The following is a 21,326-nucleotide window of genomic DNA, read 5'->3' as shown; positions in this document are numbered from 1 at the left end:
CACTCCCACAGCTTTACTCCATTCACATCACCGTGTTCGACTCCACTGTGAGAAAGCCACTCCCACAGGCTTTACTTCATTCACATCACCATGTTTGACTCCACTGTGAGAAAGCCACTCCCACGGGCTTTACTCCATTCACATCACCGTGTTTGACTCCACTGTGAAAACGTGGTTCATCCTCAGTCACATTCAAGTTCCTTCTGACCCGAGGGCCCATCCCCTGACATGATTTCTGAGAATGTTCTACATTCATTCATTTGATCTTCAGTATCTGATAATGTTTCAATGCTGAAGTGAGCACCAGATTCCTTCTTTATAGTCTGTTCTTGGTCTGGAAGCTCTGCTGAAACTGGTTAACTTGGATGGCCCTGTTAGCTTTTGAAATAACAGTGACATAGCTTCCAGCATCACAGCAACACACCAGCTGACATGGTGACAAAGTGACAAGCAAGTGGTGGCTGTAAAGATTAGAGTCTAGAAAACCCTATGGAACAGTTTTGCTCTGTAACACATGGGGTCACCCTGAGTTGGAATTGATTTTATGGCATTGGGGTAATTGTTACACTGAAGTCCTTGGTAGTATAAAAAAATAAGTGCTAGGTTATTAAGTTTTGCTCTTGGAAACCACCCAGAGGTATCTAGGAATAAAGGCTTGGTGTTCTACTTCCAAAAGATTATGGTTCAGCAGCCACTGCAGTTAGTTCTTTGAAAAGCTTGATGTCCACTGCAACTGGTGTTTTTTTTTAAGTTCTTACTTTGTTCTCAAAAAACCACACTCCCTACCAATGAGTTGATTCTATCTCATAAAGACCCCATAAGACAAGGTAGAATTGCCCTTGACCTCCCAAGACTGTAACTCTTTATGGGAGTAGAAAGCCTCATTTTTCTCCTCCAGAGTGGCTGGTGGTTTTGAACTGGGACTTTGTGGTGGCCACCCAACCATTACAGTCCTTTGTCTAAATACTCCCTCTGTTGGGTTTCCCCTCTCACACTGACTCTGAGTTGGGTCAGGCCGCCACCTCCAGCCAATGGGACTCCAACCAAAGCACTTGCATTGGGTTAGCCCTCTTGGAAGACAGCTTTGCCTCATCTGACACCTGGTTTTAATCCTTTTGGGGATGTAAAAGTGAAAGGAGTTGGCCTCCCAGTCCCCAGCCATATGAATTAATAATCTAAATGAGACCAGCAATGTACAGATTTAGAAAAATAAACAATTCTTCTTTTAAGTTACTAAATTTTGGACTATTGTTACTGTATGAGAGCTGCAGAAGGCTACGGATTATAGTGGAAACCCAAAATCCATCTTTTGAGTTTCCATATAGATTCAGCAAAGTGAAAATCTTTGCTCCATGCAGTGTATTTGGAAGTAGTTTGCTACTGCTTCCCTAACCAGTCCAGGGAGGGGCAGCCTCACCCTCAGGGACTTGCATTGGTGTATCCTTGTTGGGAATTGTGGTACTAGTGTTTCATAGTCATGAGGGTGTGTGGTACCAGTGTTTCATAGTCATGAGGCATACCCTGATTGCCTGGGTTGGAAGGATCTGAGCCAATCTTGTAAGCTTTTCTATCTGTAATAGTGTACATATCCCCATCATGGTCTCTTTTCCCACTTCTGTAGTCCCACCTAAAACTGTTTTAAATTGATCTGCCATCACTCATGATTTTGTAAAAATTTAATAGCCTATGGATTTTGTTTTCCGTATCCTATTTAAGTGGCCACTTTTCTGTGCATTCTTGGACACATTGATGGCCTCATACTGATGGTCTCCCTCATCTAGAAGACTTGTCGTTGGTTTTGCCTTTTTCCTGTTTAATAAAATATATTTGAACTTGGGGTATTTTTCCTCCTCTAGAACACTATGCAGCAGTACAAAACTGATATAAACCCACTAGCATCAAGTTGACTTTGACTCATGGTGAACATAAGACAAATAGAACTGCTTTATGAGCTTGCAAATATTTAAGTGAGCAGAAAAATTCATTTTTTTCTGTGCTGGAGTGAAAGACCTAAAATAAGCATAAGACCTAAAAAAATAGAAACCACCAATGAACCCGGAAATAGAAAACTGATTTAATGAGTAAGTTATGCCTATTCCTAGAAAGCTTAATACAACTGTCCAAAGAATTGCAGTGGCCATGCAGAGGTGTGATCCCTTTGATGCTCTGCCAGGAATAAGAACTAAATACTGGTGGTCATCAATCTTGGAAGTATTCTAACCAATCAGCCTCAACTCTCCTAGATGGGCTACTCACTGTTTGTGTCCAAGCAGCTTCCATATGAGGTGGGTCCTGCCCTCCCTGGGCTGCATGCCTGGATGAATTTAAGTTCTATGGAGGTGGGGTAGGCAAGCACAGAAAAAGGCCTGAGGTTTTAGCGGTTGGACTGTTGTCCCTACACTAGCTGAACATCTCTTATATAGAAAAATTAAAACTACTAAAGTGTAATGCAAATCCAAAAAATGTCTAATTAACTAATTATTTAGCCTTTTTGTTGTTAGGTACCCTTGAGTTGTCCGTGACTCATAATGAAACACTGCCTGGTCCTATGTCATCCTCATAATTGTGGGGAGAGGAGGGTCCCCAACAAATCATCACAGGTCCAGTAGGTGCAATTGTGCAGCGATAATAAGTAAAGATTATGGTAAAGTCATAGAGAGCAAGAGAGATAGAGGAGAGATTGAATTAATGGAGTCAGACACAATTCATGGTAGCATGCTCACCTCAGCCCCGCTTGGTGGTCTTCGTGTGTGTGTGTGTGGGGGGGCAGCTTCGAGAGCAGGAGAGAGCCCCCACTTTATTGCTAACCAAGGGTTATATCTCCTTAGGGGGGCATGATTATAGGTAACCACATGTCACAGGAAGGGGCAGTACAATAGGCATACGCATTGTAGGAAGGGGATGTATGATAGGCATAAGCGTGACAGGAAGGGGATGAGCTAGGGGTGTGCCCATAGGAATGCGAAGGTCTAGGGGTATACATGTGACAAGATGGTCGGACCCTAGATTCATGATAGTTGTCTAACCTTGGTCATCCTTGGGAGGGCTTGACCTCTCTGGGGTCTCCTACAAGGAAACAGTCAACTACTATCCTTATCAGAAGGGAGTGGGCCTTACTTGTTGTGGGATAAACAGTGGTGACTGCTTGCTCTAGTTGGCTGATAACCCTTAGGGCGAATAACCCCTGATCTACTTCTGATGACCTCCAAGTGTATAGTCCTTTGCAAGCAGCTAAGTTTGGCATATATTTGGGGGAGATGACTTGGGAAAAATCCTTGTTTCCCACACACAATCACTATGTTTGAGCCCATGTTTACTGCTACTGTGCCAGTCCATCTTGTTGAGGGCCGTATGTTTTTTGGTAGACTCTCTACTCCATCAATCATGATGCCATTTTCTTTCCTGATAACATGTATGTGAGCATTCTGGTCGTACATCTTCCACCAGTGGTTTGTTCATTCTTCTAGAAACCCATGGCATAGTAAATATCCTTAGCCAACAGCATACTTCAAATCCATCTAACTTATTCTTTGTCCAATTTTCCAATGCCTATGAAGTAATCAAGAATGCTATGGCTTGGATCAGACACATCTTAGTCTTCAAGTCTTTTTTTTTAACACTTTATCTTTTTGGTGTGTAGATTTGGTCAAAGAAATATGATCCTTGGGCTAAATGGGTCACCAATTTGCAGGCATCTTTTCACTTTACACATGACTAAATCCATGGACTTGTTTTGGATTTGCAGATGGTGCAAGGCTTCCAAGGTGCTGGCTTAAAAAAATTAATCTTCTGTTTTCCAAACTTTCAGTGCATTAAAAACATTATTTCCTTTTTTGGTGCCTCTGAATTGATAAGGTTTTCAGTGGCTAATTTCTCAGAAGTGGGCAGCCTGTTTCTTCTTTGTAGTGTGTTCTTAGTCTGGAACATCCACTGACATTCGTTCTTCTTGGGTGACCATGCAAGTACTTGAACTGTTGATGACAGAGCATCCAGTTTCACAGCAACCTGCAAGCAGTACACACACAGATGAACAGACACATTATGTGCTTCAGGATTATGTCCTCTTATCATATTTGTTCAATCTGTATGCTAGCAGATAATTTGTTCAATCTGTATGCTAGCAGCCTGACAATTGTTCCTGTGCCTGAACCCATTGTTGCAGCCACTGTGCCAACCCATCTAGTTGAAGGCCTTCCTCTTTTTCACTGCCCTTCCACTTTACCAAATATGATGTCCCTCTCCACAGACTGGTCTCTCCTGACAACATGTCCCAAGTATGTAAAATGAAGCCTGATCATCCTTGCCTCTAAGGAGCACTCTGCCCTTACTTCTTCCAAGACAAATCGGTTTGTCCTTTTAGCAGTCCATGGTACTTGCAATATTTTTCTCCAATACCACAATTCAAATGCATTGACTCTACGTCGGTCTTCTTAATTTAATGTCCCTCATGCATATGATGCAGTGAGAATACCATAGCCTGGGCAGGAGTACTTCAGTCCAAAAAGTAACCGCCTTGCTTTTCAATACTCAAAGGGGTCTTGGGCAGCAGATTTACCTAATGAAACGTGTCGTTTGAATTCTTTACTGCTGCTTCCATGAACATTGATTGTGGCTCCAACTAAGACAAACTTCTTGACAACGTCAACCTTTTTCTGCATTTATCAGCATGTTACCCATTGGTTCATCACTTGTGAGGATTTGGGTCTTCCTTACATTGAGTTGTAATCCATACTGAAGGCTTCAATCCTTGATCTTCATCATCATGTGCTTCCAGTCCGCCTCACTTTCAGCAAGCAAGGTTGTGTGATCTGCACACTGCAAGTTATTATTATTAATAAGCTTTCTAATCCCGATGCCACATCCTTCTTCATATAATCTTGCTTCTCTGAGGATTTGCTCAGCATACGGATCGAATAGGTATGCTGACAGGGTACAACTCTGTTGCACACCTTCCCTGATTTTAAACCATGCAGTACTCCTTTGTCCTGTTTGAACAACTACCTCGTGATCCATCTAGAAGATGCGAATTAGTACAGTGAAGTGCTCTGGAGTTTCCCATCCTTCTCTGAGTCATCCATAGTTTAGTGTGGTCCACACAGTCTAAAGCCTTTGCATTAGTCAAGGAAACACAAGTAAACATCTGTCTGGTTTTCTCTTCTTTCAGCCAATATCCATCTGACATCAGCAATGATAGCCCTTGTTCCACGTCCTCTTCTGAAACCAGCCAGAACTTCTGGCAGTTCCCTGTTAATGTACTGTTGTAACCATCGCTGGATGATCTTAAGCAAAGGTTTATTTGTGTGCAATATCAATGACTTCAATCTATAGTTTGGGCATTCTGTTGGGTCACCTTTCTTTGGAATAGGCACAAATATGAATCCCATCCAGCCAGTTGACAAAGAAGCCATCTTCCAAATTCGTGAGTGCTTGCAGTGCTTCTTCAGCTTTCTGAAACATTTTAATGGGTATTCCATCAATTCCTGGAGCCCTGTTTTGGGCTAATACATTCTGTGCAGTTTGAACTTCTTCATTCAGCACCATTGATTCTTGCTCATATGCTACCTTTTTAAATGGTGGAATGTCAACTAGTTCTCTTTGGTACAGTGACTGTGTATTCTTTCCATCTTCTCCAAATGCTTCCTGAATCATTTAATATTTTGCCTATAAAATCTTTCAAAATTGCAACTCGAGACTTGAATTCCCTGTTCTTAGGTGCCTTCAAGTTGGTTCTGACTTATAGCGACCCCATATACAACTGAACGAAATACCACCTGGGCCGGCACCATCCTCACAATTACTCTTATCTTTACAGCCCCCTGTTACAGCCACTGTGTCACTCCCTCCTTCTCTGTTGGACAACTAGTCGCTGCGGGTGGGGCCTGGCCACCCAACCACCACCACCAGCTATGGGGCGGGGTTGGGGTGGGGGAGGGGTGGTTAAAGCCTCTTGTTAAGGCCTGGGAAACGATTTTGGGTCAATTCGACTCCTAGGACTGTGTTCTTAGCTCTGGTCCTAAATTGCTGCAACTCACCCCCACTCCACGCCCCACCTCCAGGTTTTCCGGGAATAGGGAAAGGTTCCAACCTTCCAGAGACCTGCTGGCCGTGCCTTAGGGCGGCCCCTGCGCACCGCGGAGGCAGCCCCGGGCCCCGCCCTTCCGCCACGCCCCCGGCTGCCGGCAAACCCGGGAGCACGGATTCGACGGGCTGGAGGCGCGCGGCGCTGGGCATGCTCAGTGACCTAGCTACTGGGCCGAGGCCTTGGGACTCCAGGTCCGGAAGCGCAGTGAGGGACCGTGGCGGAGCGGGAAGTGGGAGGGAGCAGCGGGAGGAGCTGTGGGAGTCGCTGGCGATTGCTGGGCGTCAGGCCCGTGGGAGCCCGCGGGGCCGGGCCAGGATGAGCCATGGCATCTATCAAGGTGGCCGTGAGAGTCCGCCCCATGAATCGCAGGTGAGTGGGGTCACTCGCGCTTTCCTTTCACCGCACCCTCACCTGGAGGAACCCCCCCCCCAGCTCTGTTCCAAGGCCAGCCTGAACTTGAGCGGTGGCCCTGGCCTACCGGGCCCGGGTTGTGGCCTCTGGGGCTTGGGCGACTTGTGAGTTTTCTGGTCTTGGCATGTTTCTCTGGAGGGGCATTCAGGGGAAAGTGTTCACAAAGCCACGCAGAAGACCCCCACAAACTCTTCCCTTGACATTTCTTGGGAAGCTTGCAAACAGCTTTTTAGGGAGCATCAAGGGGCCAACCCCTGCAGAGGTGAAATCCTTTCAGCCAGGAGTTTAGGGGTCGCTCTTGGGACACCCAAAGCTTTCAGGCAAAGCCCTTGCTTGTTTCAATTGAGAAGCTCTCTTACTATTAACTCTACCCCCTTTTACTCCCCTATAAGGGATTTATAGTTTCTAATCAGCAAATGAACCAGGCGTCACTTTAGGTGAAAGGGCTGATGGGAAAACTTCCACAAAGTTTGGACTCCCAGACAAAAACTGCCACTTGCGCACACATGTTTGAAATATTTAGAGAGCAGAAGGGCTGTGAGCACATTTGGAATGGAATCTTTTCACAAAGTAATGCTTTTCAGAATGATTTGACTCCGTGGTCACTGGAGAATCATCTGTTCTTTTGCTATGGAAATGTTAAACTTTTAAAAAATTGGCTTAACTCTGAAGAATGCACTAGCTCTAAGGTCGTGGTATGTGTCTTCCGATTTGATAATGGCAATTCACACAAAGACATTTGTTTTTATTGGCTTCTCAGTGGAGTTGCTGGACTTTTCAATTACCACATGGCTTTCCAACTTCTGTCACTTTGGTGGCATTGGTGGCTCTGATAGTTGATTGGAACGTCAGAAGGACAACATCAAAAGACTGTCAGACTAAACAACTTATTTAACTCATCTGTTTATTTGTTTGTTTACTTTTAAAACTGGCCAGTTGTTCTAGCTCTAACTCCTTGTGCCGGTATGTTTAACAAAATGAAACTTTGCTTAGCCCTATACCATCTTCATGATTTATGATATGTGGGAGCCCATTGTTAGGGCTGCTGTGTCAATCCAGTATTGGTAAGTAAAAACTAAATCAAACCACTGCTATAGGGGGATTCCTACTCATCATGGCTCTATATAAGGTTTCCAATGCTATAACCTTTATTGGAGCAGGTAGTCTCCTTTGTCACCCTCACAGCCACTGATGGAAAGTCTGGAGCCATTCTGGCTTGTAATATTTGGAAACCAGCACTTTTAGAACTCAATGTTTTTGTGATTTTCAAGTTATCTCTAAAGCTGTTCAGGGAAGTCATTTTGACTTTTTTGTAAACCCAATGAGAATATATATATATTCTTCCGTACACTCAACCAGAACTCAAAGTCATTTACATTGTTAAAAAAAGTTCTTTTAAATAGTGGATTTATATGTATTTTTTTCCTTCTACAAAATAGTATGAGTTGTATTGACTCACATTAGAGAGTACTAGTCCAGTACCGTCCATTGTTCTGGGTGTTATTTCCAGGACCAGGTGCAGGAAGCCTTGTCTGTGCCTTCTAGGAACCCACTGTCTGCTGAGGGACGTGACTCACAAAATACAAGGCCAGCTGTGAGCGGGCCTAGCCAGTCTAGGCCATTTTGGCCCAGACATATGTATAGATTGATAGGTTGGTATTTGTGCTATCAACAGGAAGCTGGTGGTACCAGGTTAGTGAAGAGGTAAGGAAGGCTCATTCTGGTCCAAAAATGGAAGTGGGAAGGTGGAGAGATAAGCTGAGACAGTTCCCTGGCAGAATTTATGGGACTTGACAGTTCACTGGATGGGAAGGAGAGAGATGGGTAAGAGTAAGGACCCACTAACGGAAGTTTGATGCTCAAGAATGTAGAAGAGCTTTGATGAAGGAACATGTTTGAAGTTGGTGAGTTGTCTTTTGGAAATAGAGAATTATATGAGAGGTCCTAGCTGCTACATGGAAGCAACATGCCCAGAGAGATTATTTTTTTATTTTTTATTTTTTTTAACATTTTATTAGGGGCTCATACAACTGTTATCCCAATCCATACACACAGCAATTGTGTAAAGCGCATTTGCACATCGTTTATCAAAACATTTTCTCTCCATTTAAACCCCCGACATTAGGTCCTCATTTTCCCCCTCCCTCCCCGCTCCCCCCTCCCGCATGAGCCCTTGATAGTTTATAAATGGGTATTTTGTCATATCTTGCCCTGTCCGACGTCTCCCTTCATCCACTTTTTGGTTGTCTGTCCCCCAGGGAGGAGGTCACACACAGTTCCATGTAATCGGTTCCCTCTTCCCTACCCATCCTCCCTTTACCCTCCCTGTTTTGCCACTCACACCACTGGTCCTATAGGGCTCATCCGTCCTGGATTCCCTGTATTTTCAGTTCCTATCTGTACCAGTGTACCTCCTCTGGTCTAGCCAGTCTTGCAAGATAGAATTCGAGTCTTGGTAGTGGGAACGGGGAGGAAACCTTTAGAAACTAGAGAAAGGTTGTATTTCTCATCATTGTTACATCGCACCATGACTGGCTCATCTCCTCCCCGCCCAGAGAGATTATTGTGTGCATGTTGACTCTCATAATGGTCTCAGGTATGAGAAAGACACCCCTCTCTCAGCAGACTGGGAAGCATGGGTTTAAGCCTCCGGTGATGTGGATGTTGACATTTGGAAATGCTGCATTAGACACGTGACCTTCCAGTGAGCCATTTCAAAAAGATTCAATGATCCAATCAGTTGACAGTGAAATTGAAGAAGAAATGGCCAAACAAAAAATATGCAACCTATTTCATAAGGAAATAAATGCAGATTATAATAGCGATAGGAGTCTACTTGTTACCAGTGAGGTTGGTGAATGTTAACCAAACATCCTGTATATACTCGAGTATAAGCCGACTGGAATATCAACCAAGGCACCTAATTTTACCACCAAAAAATACATTAAAACTGTGCTTATACACGAGCATATATGGTATTACAATGGCATAGTGAAACAGACACTCTCCTGCTGGGAGGGTGGTAGAAGTCAGAGCCTCTGAGACTTTCCTATTAGGGTTTTGGATAGTCAAGGCCAGGATTAGAAACTTATAAATCTCTTTGTGTAGGAATTTCAATTTTAGGAGTTATGTTGATTATATTTCCACCTACTGAGATGTATGTAAGAATGTTTGGTACATAATTCTTGTGAGATGCTTAAAAAAAAAAATCAAATTTCAATGACCTAAATGTATACCAAGATGGTTATTTGTTAAATTAGTGCCTTTTATTTGGTGAAAAACTATGCAGGACTTCAGAATACATCTGTTTTAAGATTTCTAAGACAGGAGATTAAATGACAAAGTAAGACACACACGCACCCAACCCAAACCCCTCTGCCGTCGAGTCAGGTTTGACTCATAGCAACTGAGGCAACAGGTCTTGCAGCAGAAGACAGCCTCGCCTTTCCCCATCACCGTGGCTGGCAGGTTTGAGTCCCTGGCCTTTGTTTAGTAGTGCACCCTTACCTGATAGCATAATACACATAGGTGATAACATTTTATTTTTTATTTTAAATCTATATACACACTCACAGAAGAAAAGAGTAGGCCCCCTAGTTTGGTTTCGCATCTGGGGCGTCAACCAACTTCTTAAAGAAAATAGTTGAAACAAGCAATGAAATGGTCACACCCATCCCTCAAAGACGAAGAGGGAGAGTAAAGTGCTATTTACATAGTTTTTGCATTGTATTAGGTATTAGAAGTAATCTGGAGATGATTCTAAACACATAGGTGGGCATTTGTATCTTATATGCAAATACTGTGGTATCTCATATACTGGACTTGAGCATCCTCACATTGTGGTATCTGATAGGATCCTGGAAGTAATCTCACATGGATATTGAGGGATGAGTATATATCTGCATTAATCAAAAAACTACATGGTGGCATGACTAAAGAGTGACTGATGCAGAGCTTCTTAGGGATTTTTATTTTTCCCTTTTCTTTTTTTAAAATTTTGTTCACTTTATTTTTTTAAAAGATCATTTTATTGGGGGCTCGTACAATTCTTATCACAATCCATACATACATCCATTGTGTCAAGCACATTTGTACATCCTTCTCAAAACATTTTCTTTCTACTTAAGCGCTTGATATCAGTTCCTCTCCCCCCCCCCACCCCCCAGCCTCCCTGCTCCTCCTCCCTCATGAACCCTTGATAATTTATAAATTAGTATTATTTTGTCATATTTTACACTGGCTGATGTCTCCCTTCACCCACTTTTCTGTTGTCCATCCCTCAGGGAGGAGGTTATATGTAGATCCTTGTCATTGGTAACCCTTTTCTACCCCACCTTCCCTCCACCCTCCAAGTATCGCCACTCATACCACTGGTCCTGAAGGGATCATCTGTCTTGGATTCCCTGTGTTTCCAGTTCCTATCTGTACCAGTGTATATCCTCTAGTCTAGCCAGATTTGTAAGGTAGAATTGGAATCATGATAGTGGGGGGAGGAAGCATTTAAGAGCTAGGGGAAAGTTGTCTGTTTCATCATTGCTACCCTGCACTCTGTCTGGCTTGTCACCTCTCCACCACCCTTCTGTAAGGGGGTGCCCAGTTGCCTACAGATGGGCTTTGCGTCTCTACTCTTTGGGTCTCTACTCTGCACTCACCCTCATTTACAATGATATGTCTTTTTGTTCCTTGATGCCTGATACCTGATCCCTTCGACACCTCGTGGTCACACAGGCTGGTGTGCTTCTTCCATATGGGCTTTGATGCTTCTGAGCTAGATGACTGCTTGTTTACCTGCAAGCCTTTAAGATCCCAGACGCTATATCTTTTGATAGCCAGTCACCATCAGTTTTCTTCACCACATTTGCTTATGCACACATTTGTCATCAGTGATCGTGTCAGGAAGGTGTGCATCATGGAATGCCAATTTAATAGAACAAAGAGTTCTTGCATTGAGTAAGTACTTGAGTGGAGGTCCAATGTCCATCTATGCCTTAATACTAAACCTATAAATATATGCACTAGATCTATTTCTCCACCATCCTATATAAATATATTTACATATGTACATGCCTATATTTAGACCTCTTTACATACCCTTTGCATCCTAGTTCTTTCCTCTATTTCCTTTTACTTTCCTCTTGTCCCACTATTATGCTCAGCCTTCATTTGGGTTTCAGTAATTTCTCTCGGTTACATTGCCCTTACTGAATCCCTACCAGGCCTCTCAGACCCTCCTTGCCACTAATTTTGGATCACTTGTTGCTCCCTTGTCTCTAGGTTGGTCAACACCACCTCCTTTCCCCCACCTCCCTCTCTCCCATGTCCCCTCAGAGCCATAGGTCACGTTTTCTCCTCCAGACTGTTCATCCAGGCTATCTTATCTAGATAGACCTGTAGAGATAATAATGTGCATCAAAAATCAAGGCATAGCAAGACCAAGTGACAAAAGAGAACACAGCAATGACAACAAAAAAGAAAACCAATGACCCAGAAAATAATAAATTAATTAAAAAGAAAAAGAAAAAATTAAAAAAATTTAAAAAGAAAGAAAAACCTGTAAATAGATCAAGTTTTGATTTTTGACCTCTACACGTGTCCTCCAGTCAAGTCCCATGGGGTGCCAAGCTCTGGGCCCAAAGTCTATCCTTTGCACTCCTTCGGGAGCTCCCTGCTCTGCACCCCCATCCTTCCCCCCCACTTGCTCTGTGGCGTGCCTTTAGTGTTTTTCCTAGGTTGTCCCCCATAGGGCCATAGGTCAGTGAGGGACGTCATGTCTCATAGTGGGGCCAGCCATATGGTCCACTCTGTGCATTGGCTGTTTGGAGCCGGGATATTGTCCTCCAGGCCTGGTGGGCCAGGATGTGCTTCACTCTCTCTTCCAGATTCATTTGCTCCAATGTGCTCTGATCAGACATGCCCCTCTCCCCTAGCTGCAGCTTCAATGCTGTCCTCTAAAGTAAATTCTTCTGTGGGGAGAGGCAATTGTCCACATAGCTGGTATTGGGGCTGAGCCTTTAGTTCCCTCCCCTGGCTCCCCTCTCCATGCTGGCAGGCTGCATTAGCATCCTGTAACACTGGATTTAAATCTGGTCCTTCTTTCCCTGTGGAGACACAAACAATACCCTCCCCTTGGGTGGGTCTTTTTTCCTTTTTACGGTTTGAATTTTTTTGTTCACTTATGCATTGTTTTATAATTAATAATTTAAAACGTATCTGCCATTTTTGATCCATTATTTTAAACTTTTAATTTAATTTTATATATTTTTTGTGTGTTGGTATGCAAGAGTGTATTATGATGCATAGGGCTTTAAAATTATTCTATGCTACTATCTAGCTATGTTATCTGTTTACTATATACCAATCTGTGCTACTGTGTATGTTTATTACTACCAACTATTATTTAATATCTTAAAATAAATTTTCTTTCCTTTTCACCCTTCCCTCCCTTCCCCTCCCCCCTTGCCCTGCCATTACTGTAACCATTGAAGTCAGCTATGTATTGGTGGGTAAACTATTTTTCTTGATATTTTTTCTTTTATACTAGTAGTCTCATACAGTATTTGTCTTTGTGGGATTGGCTAACTGAGTTAGTTAATTGTGCCAGCCTGGCCGATAATCACATGTGGTGCTGGTTGAAAGGCAGAGGGATAAATGGGTGGTGAAGCCTCGCCTTTCTAGTTCTCGGGTCTTGTTTTGTGATGGTTGCATCGGGTGCAGCTGCCTTAGCAGTTCCCTGCTTCAGCTTGCAAGACTGACTTCCTACAAGACATCCCCAAGGAGAAGCTACATGGACCTACCCCGATGCAGCCGTGTGGAGACCCCTGCCAGTGCTGAGATGCTTACACATTCACTGACTCAACTTTCCTCCTGCAGTCGGCATTATTGCCTCTGTTTTGTGAGGTGAAGGACTTTGTGACTGGTGTTGGGTTAATGGGTTAATGTTGGACTTGTGGGCTTGGGCAGCATTGGGTTGGGATGTTTGCGTGATGCACATTTTCTTTATATAAAACTCTCTCTTATACATGAGTTGCTGTGGATTTTTTTCTCCAAAGTACCTAGACTAACACACTAACTTTGCACATGCCATGATGTATTTGACAGCTTGATCATTATTCTTTAGGTATTCATTGTATTACATAGTGTGTATATGCCAAAGTTTATTTATCTTTTCCTCACGGATGAGCTATTGTGAATAGTGCTCTGATAAACATGGGCATGCATATATCTTCTCATGTTTTCCTTCTGCTATCTTTAGGGTATATACTGAGTAGAGAGATTGCTGCATCACATTGTGCTTCTATTCCTACTTATTTGAGAAAGCGCCATAGTTTTCCACAGTGGTCGTCTAGATTTACAGTCTCATTGGCTATATGAGAGGGCTCCAATCTCTTCACACCCTCTCCAGCATTTATTATTTTCTGTTTCATTGAACTTGGCTTGCAGTACTAGTAAAAGGTCGTATGCCATCATTGTTTTGATTTACATTCTCAAATGGCTATTCATTGGGAATATTTCCTTATATAATTGTTGCCTGTCCAGATGTTATTTTCGATGAGTTGTCTATTTGTGTCTTTTGCCCTTTTAAATTTGAATTGTCTTTTATTTGTTGTGGTGTTACAGTGTTCTGTAATAGATTTTAAGAATAGCCATTTATCCCGTACATCATTGCCAAAACTTTTTCCTCGTCTTTGGTCTCGTTTTCCCTTTTCTGATGAAGCCTTTTCATGCAGACAGATGTATTTGTTAGGAGGTTGTATTTTGGTTTCTCCTATATGAGTGGGAGACTGCCAGACTCATCACTGTGCCACAAGCGGTGCACTGTGTCAAAGCTTTTCATTAAGTGTATGTTTGATAGTTTGTTTATGCCTTGTAGTAGGGTGTTTTAAGTTTGTCTTATCTTTACATTGATGATCTTTATAGTTCTAGGGTTTACATTTAGTTATTTAATGTATCTTGGGTTCTTTTTTGTATATGGTGTAACGTATGCGTCCTCTTTCATTTTCCTGAAAACGGAGATCATTTCTGGGTTGGTGAACTCACAACTTCACCCTCTTAATTAACAGCTCAGGGTGTTAACTCTTTGTACCAACCCAAGATGCCAAATAAATTTAGTGGCTGTCGAAAGGTCAGTTAGCAAGAGATTCACAATCTGAACCTGATCCTGGGACTTGGAATCTCCCAGTTCCGCGGAATCGAATTCTGGGCATATTGGGTCTGGGAAGGTGCTTTCTGCTTGCCTGGAGGCTTTGGTAGCAGGTTTGGCCCCTTTCTCTATTTGGATTTTCCACAGGTTCCTATTTCTGTATGTTTTGTTTTCTGCTTTGAGTTATAGGGGCAACTTCTAATTATGGGGTGAGCCACAGGCTGGCTCTCTAAAGCATTTATCGGGGGAAGCAGAAAAACAGGCAGGTTAGGACAGTCATTCACAGCCTTCACAGCTGAGGTACTGTACCCCAGTCCAAGAGAATCTGAAATTTCGGTGTGGGGTGCTGCCTGCATCTCAGGGGTTTCAAAGATTCCCAGGAACTTCCTCTTTCCACCAAAATTAGAGGACTCCTGGGGTGGGAGCCCCTGCTGGACATTTGGTTTATTGGCTCTTCACTGGTGCAGCATGCCCAGTAGTGGCCATTGTGATCTCTCGTGATGGATGGTTCCCAAGTAGTGGCCAAGTGAATATATGCCTGAGGTTGGGGTGTTGCTCCTTCCTCCTATTTGCTGCTTTGCTTCTCTGTGTGCCACATCTGTACTCAGAAAGCCCTGGGGAGGTGTGGCAGTCTCCAGGGCTAACAGTGTGGTTTCACAGCCAGTGTGCATAGAGACAGTCAGGGCTCATAGTAACAGACAGAGAGCAGGTTTTCATAGACTGCGTTAGGCCAAGAGGTAAATATAGACACTTGGGAAAACAGTGTAACTCAGTGTTCAAAGAACTTTCTGGTAATTGTTCTCCTCACTTACAGTATAAAAAATAGGGGTGCTGCATTAGTCCATGTTTGGGTCTCATTTTTTGGCCCGATTTTATTTCACTTAACATGTTAACCAAGTCAGTTCTCACCTTCATTTGGCCATCTTTTCCCAGGTGACTCGAATCATGTACCTACCCCTGAATGCTGCTCTTGTGGACCCTGAAACAGGAGAAGTTCAGACTGTAGTCTGGGACCCTCACAGGGCCTTGTAAAGGGAAGGTATATGCATTTGTCCATGACCTACTCTTGCCTCTCAGAACTGTCCCTGTCTTTAGTATGTGAAGAAGCACTGAGAGCTTGCTACAGAAGTAAGACGGGCGTGGTGCAGGCAGGACACCTGTATGTGTGTTTAGATCAGTCACCAGGTAGTTAGAATGTTGTTGGCTGTGAGTTGCTGTCAAGTCGACTAACTGATGTTGACCTTATGGAGAACAGCCAGACCGTTTGCCTGCTTCAGAGCCATCTTCTGAATTTGGATACATTTGAGTTCATTGTGTGGCTGTTGTGTCAGTCTTGATAGATATAACCTTATGATTCTTTTATTTATATGGTGGATTGCATGGATTGATTTTCTAATATTAAGCCATCCTTGCATACCTGGCATGAATACCGATTGCCCACCCACTTGAGTTGTTTTTGCTAACTCTGAATATCTAATCAGGGCCAGAATCTTTTAAAATGAATCCCCTGAGTGTGAGCTGACAAGCAGGCTATGTCTCTTTAAACCCAGAGCCATGGATGCTTGATGCTCCCATCCTCCCATGCCAAGTTTTCACAGTGCAGGTCCACCTAATCTTTGCCCTCTCCAGGATAAGCTTGTCCTCCAAGTATGTTGAACAGGGTTGCCATGTGGGACCTGATGTAGTCCCAAGACCCAGACAGGCCTTGAGAATAAGCCTCCAGCTGATTGAAATAATTTCTATCTGATGAGAATCTTGTGTGTGGACTGTGTCTCTCTCAACCTTAGGGTTTGGGGAAGCTAATGAGTTTTTCTTCTCAAGTTCAGTTAGGTTTACAGCACTCCAGTCCTAGCACAGCACTGCCATCCCCAAGTATGTTGTGGGAGAGGTGCCATTCTCCTCTGTGTTAGTCTCAGTGCCAGTGCTGAAGAGTATGTGGGAAGGATGCAACAACTCACCTATGAAATTCTCATTAAGATCCAGATACAGTTTATGCTAATGTTTCCTGTTCAGATACAAGACTACAGTGCTTTTGCTTAACCTCATCAACTCTATGTTTATACCTCTTTTCAACTACTGCAAAAACTTGATTCTCACTGGCACCAACATGATTATGCATCATCCCGCAATTCACATAAAAATCTCAGAGTAATGCAACCTACTTCACCACCCAAATTAAGTTACTAAAAGTTGTGTAGGCTTCCTTTGTAGTTCTTTTTCTCCTTAGGAAATAACCCCGTTCATCGTGCAGTCGAATTCCTGCATCTAGCCCCCTGAAACAATTTCAAGTGCAGTTTTTCACTCCGTTCAATTAGATTTAGTTACTTCAACTTTTATGACAAGCATTTGACTATAATTCAAACAATTATCTGCATAACAAAGGATATTTATAGAAATCTAGTTTCCATCCCTTTTCCTTTGTTTTCTTCCTTCTCTATCAGTGGTTGTTTTCAGTGCACCCTCACGTGTAGAGAGTGAAAGTGCTCCACCGCATTTGCCAGGCTGCGGCCTTTCAGAAGTAGATTGGCATGTGTGCCTGCTTTCTGAGCTGCCGCTGGCTGGGTATCTTCCGCGTTTCAGTGACTAGTGGAGCACTGAATTGTTTGCACCACCTAAGCACCTTCTTTATAGGTCGCCATTTCAAAGAGGATAGTACAATTTCCCTTTTCATGTTTATATGTAAGTTATATAAGTATGCAACACAAGGATCCATCACTTTGAAAGAACATAACAGAGACTGGGTTTGGGTTCAATTCATAAGGGGTCAGGGGATCAATGTTTTTACTTTATGAATAGGCCTAAGCCAATAGTAAGTTGATTTGGCTAATTGAAATGATTATGATAACCCTTAGCGATCCATGAGTCAGGGGTCCACTCAACAGTGGTTTTTTTTTTAAGTATTATTTTACTCCCCAAAGAGTGGCACTCTTAGGGACCCCAGAGGCAATTCGACCCTGTTGCTCTGCACCAGATGGACTCCTGCGCAGTACGGGGTGGGTGAGTGATACACGTGTACACGCTTTCTGCTCTTCTCCATCTTGCGTTCTCTATAATATAAATATAGAGTCTGCTTTTATCATCAATCCATAACAGTGTGTAGACATCTTTCTTGTTCCTTTTTCAACTGCATAACACGCCGTTGTGCGGCTGTATGGCCGTTTATCACAGAAGACTGTGCTGTTTAAGGACTCTGCTTGCTTCTCCTTCTGCTGTTCCCTGGCACTTGCATCTTGCTGGGAGTTGGAATAGGCTTGACGGCAGAGAGTATGGCTCGGCTTTTTCTTTTCTCTTTTTTAGTGATTGTTAAAAAAAAGAGTGGGATGAGGGGACAACTGTGATCAGTTCAATTTTCTCTTTTCCTGGGTGGAGTGATAAAGCATCTCTCTTTTAATAATCAGCTGGGTGGGACTTCTTTTTCCATGAGTCAATTCCTCCATGGTTTCTGTCAATTACACTCCTTTTTAGCATACAGTGGGAATTCTTCTAGGAAGTTTTGACAATATATTATTTTTCAGTCATATTTTGTATTTTTATAACTCCCAAACTCACTGCCATTAGGTTGACTCATAGCGACCCTATAGTACAGGGTAGAACTGCCCTGGTGGGTTTCCAAAACTCTTTATAGGAGCAAAAAACCCCATCTTTCTCCCTTGGAGTGGCCAGTGGCTTTGAACTACTGACCTCACTTACAGTTAGCAACCCAACCCATAGTCCTTTGGACACCAGGCTTCCTTTTTATGTCTATGGTGATGTCTGTTTTGTATCCTTCATGTTTATCAGAATGTAGGAGTGTTATTAGGAATTGTTTTTCAGGTGCTACTTCAGAGTAAACAATATTTTAAAACAAGATTTTTCTCTCCCCCTAACAAGTAATGGATTATTTCTGTTGCAGGGAGAAGGACTTGGAAGCCAAGTTCATTATTCAAATGGAGAAAAGCAAAACAACAATCACAAATTTAAAGGCAAGTAATAACCTGGTCTTACTGTAGTTCTATGACGTCTCTTGTGTGATTTATTGTTACAATGACTTATGAGTAAATAAGCCATCTCTGCCTGTTTCATTTCAGTTCGTAAACTCAACTTTTTGACGTGGGCCTAGTCACGGAGTGGGAGTGTAGATCCATTGTCTCTCCCATTCTTACTTTCCTTTTGTTTAGAAGCTGCACACAACCTCCAGCACTGGTGGGCGAGCTTTGAGTTTAGTCAAAGCCCCGCCATCCTTATTTTCTGACCAAGTCATGGAGTCATAGCCTAGATATTGACTGTATTCTGTGAATGATTGTGATGCTTTGGCATCACATTTATTTTTGTTTTTTAATTTAAATCATCATGTTTCATACATTTTGCAAAAGGATCTATTATTCCCAGCGTAGTGAATGAACAAAGAAATACTAAATTTTCTTATACGACAAGTGCTTTCTTCTGCAGTTAAACTGTAGCACATGTGTTAATGACGTTGAATAATTTTCAGTTAGGTAGGAAACCAAATGTATTATAAAAAACAATAAGGAAGGAGTTCAGGCCCATTCATCTTTGATATTTGTCATGATATGCTTGGGCTCTGACACCTGCTGCTTTTTTGCACTGCTGCTTTTTTGCAAAGTACAGTACTGATCCAGCTCCTGCAGATTTCCGAGGAGTGGCTTTCTGTTAATTCATGACTCTAGAGGCTGCACCCTGACGTTTCATGTCAGGAGTGGGCCAGTGCTCTGTTTGTCCAGAGTCCTCCCCTCCCCTCACTCCTTTACACCCTTCCAGCCCTCCCTGGCCTGTACTGAGCTTCCCTCCTTTCACCTTTGCTATCTTCTCAGGCTTCTACTTGTCCTGACTTGTCCATTTACTGCTGTTCATTATTTTCCCGTTACTTCATGCATCTTTGTATAGCACCAGTGCTTTGATCACAGTTTAATTGTTAAAACATTTCATTGTTCCACTATTCATCATGAGCACACATATTCCATATTTTTGGCAACAGTAAAATATCTAGTCTATAGCTAGATTGTACACATTGATGACATATGTCTGGTGGTAATGAATGCCGAGAAAGTACACTGGCAGTATTAGGTACGGTTATCTGTCAACTTAACGGGGTCACAATTTTCAGTGGTTTAGCAGTTAAGTAATGTTGTGATTTGACAGTGATGTAATGATATAGCCATCCTTCATTTGTGATTTAATGTATTCATCCTACATTTTCATATAGTGGCAGTTTTTCACAAAGTCTTGGTTTTGAAACCCAGCCAGGTCCGAGTGAAGGAAATCCTGGCTTTGGATTAGCCTCCTTTCTGTGTATTTTGATGTCTATTTCCCTTGATCACTCTTTGCTTTTTGAGTTTTGCCTGTCCTTCTCTCATTTGAATTACTAGAACAAATGCCCAGACTTTGAACATTTCAATGATATGTGGGGACTTACCACCGCTTGCATTGTTTCACAAAATAAATCTCGCTAAGTACTAAAAAAAAAAAAAAAAAGTAATGATTTTGACAAATGTTCTTTATAAAACACGAATCGTGTTGGAAAAGACAGTGGTCACTGACTTTATTCATCATGTGCCAAATGAACTGAGGATTTGGGGATTATGAAGCTTTTAAAATATGATTTGGGGTTCAACTTAAGTATGTAGCAAGGAAGGAAAGATACATGAATGTATCTTCAGTAAACTCACAGTACGGGATGTGTCCCGGTAGAAGTGAGAGGACTCGTGGCTAACATTCCCAAGGGGAGCTTCACCCAAGAGACAGCCTCCGACCTGACCTTTCCAGTGGGGCAGTGAGTTCCACAGCTCCAGGGACCACCAGTCATACCATTCTCTATGAGACTAATACTTCCTGAAGGTGTGAAGAGCCAATTGTAGTAATCCAGGTGGAAGGAAGTCAAAAACACTGAAACTAGAAGAAATAGAATGTGGTTGAAGTACTGGTTTATCCAAAATGATCTTGACCAAAAGGTCTGAAAAAGTAGCCGTGGGTCACATCACAGCCTGTATCACTGGGTTTTGCTTCTCTAAGTTTAGTTTCATTTTTATTTTTAGGAAGTTTATATGGAGGGCTTAAATGAGTTTTAATTGAAGTATAAATATGAATAGGCTGTCATTATATATTTTTTATGAAGAGCCATTTCCCCCTCCTGAATGGTTTACTTGTAAATTGACAGTTTTGTCTCCATTTTTATTATTATACTCTTATGACCATTGTAATCATCTCTTTCTAGATACCGGAAGGCGGGACTGGGGATTCAGGAAGAGAACGGACCAAAACCTTCACCTATGACTTCTCCTTTTACTCTGCTGATTCAAAAAGTGAGGATTATATTTCACAAGAAATGGTAGGATATTTTCAAAATATTTATTTTGAACTTATTTTTATGTAGAGGGAAACCTGTCTGCCCTTAAACTCTGAGTTATCTTGCTAATTTTTTCCTAAAGTTATTGCTTGTTAATTAGTGCATTGGTTATTACTCTGGGTGATGTATCTTAAACTTTCGAAGAACTCAGACACCCCAGAGTTGTTTGTTTATTTTTTTTAACTTCTGAGCATGACGAGAGGTTGAGCATAATTTCCATTTGGTTTAAAATTTGAGCATGGCTACTGTTTTGAATAAGGAAGACTGAAGAAGAATGGATACATTTGCGTTATGGTGTTGGCCAAGACTGAAGAAGAATGGATACATTTGCGTTATGGTGTTGGCCAAGA

At 42.5% G+C, this 21,326-nt stretch overlaps 1 protein-coding gene across 2 annotated transcripts in view; it reads left to right on the top strand.

The window, feature by feature from the left end:
* The first annotated feature begins 6,377 nt into the window (after positions 1-6,377).
* Positions 6,378-21,326, top strand: part of KIF16B (kinesin family member 16B) — a 245,950-nt gene continuing 231,001 nt past the window's right edge. For both annotated transcript variants that reach the window (XM_004697819.4, XM_045295431.1), the window contains exons 1-3: positions 6,378-6,451; positions 18,526-18,595; positions 20,845-20,958. In XM_004697819.4, coding sequence (XP_004697876.1) covers positions 6,405-6,451; positions 18,526-18,595; positions 20,845-20,958 — 231 coding nt within the window. In that variant the 5' untranslated portion in view covers positions 6,378-6,404. The remainder of the gene's footprint in view (positions 6,452-18,525; positions 18,596-20,844; positions 20,959-21,326) is intronic.

The sequence above is a fragment of the Echinops telfairi genome, unplaced genomic scaffold, assembly GCF_000313985.2.
Source record: "Echinops telfairi isolate 266 unplaced genomic scaffold, ASM31398v2 ScPeMD7_5592;HRSCAF=6446, whole genome shotgun sequence".
NCBI lineage: Eukaryota > Metazoa > Chordata > Mammalia > Afrosoricida > Tenrecidae > Echinops > Echinops telfairi.
This window is presented reverse-complemented; position numbering and strand designations above follow the sequence as displayed.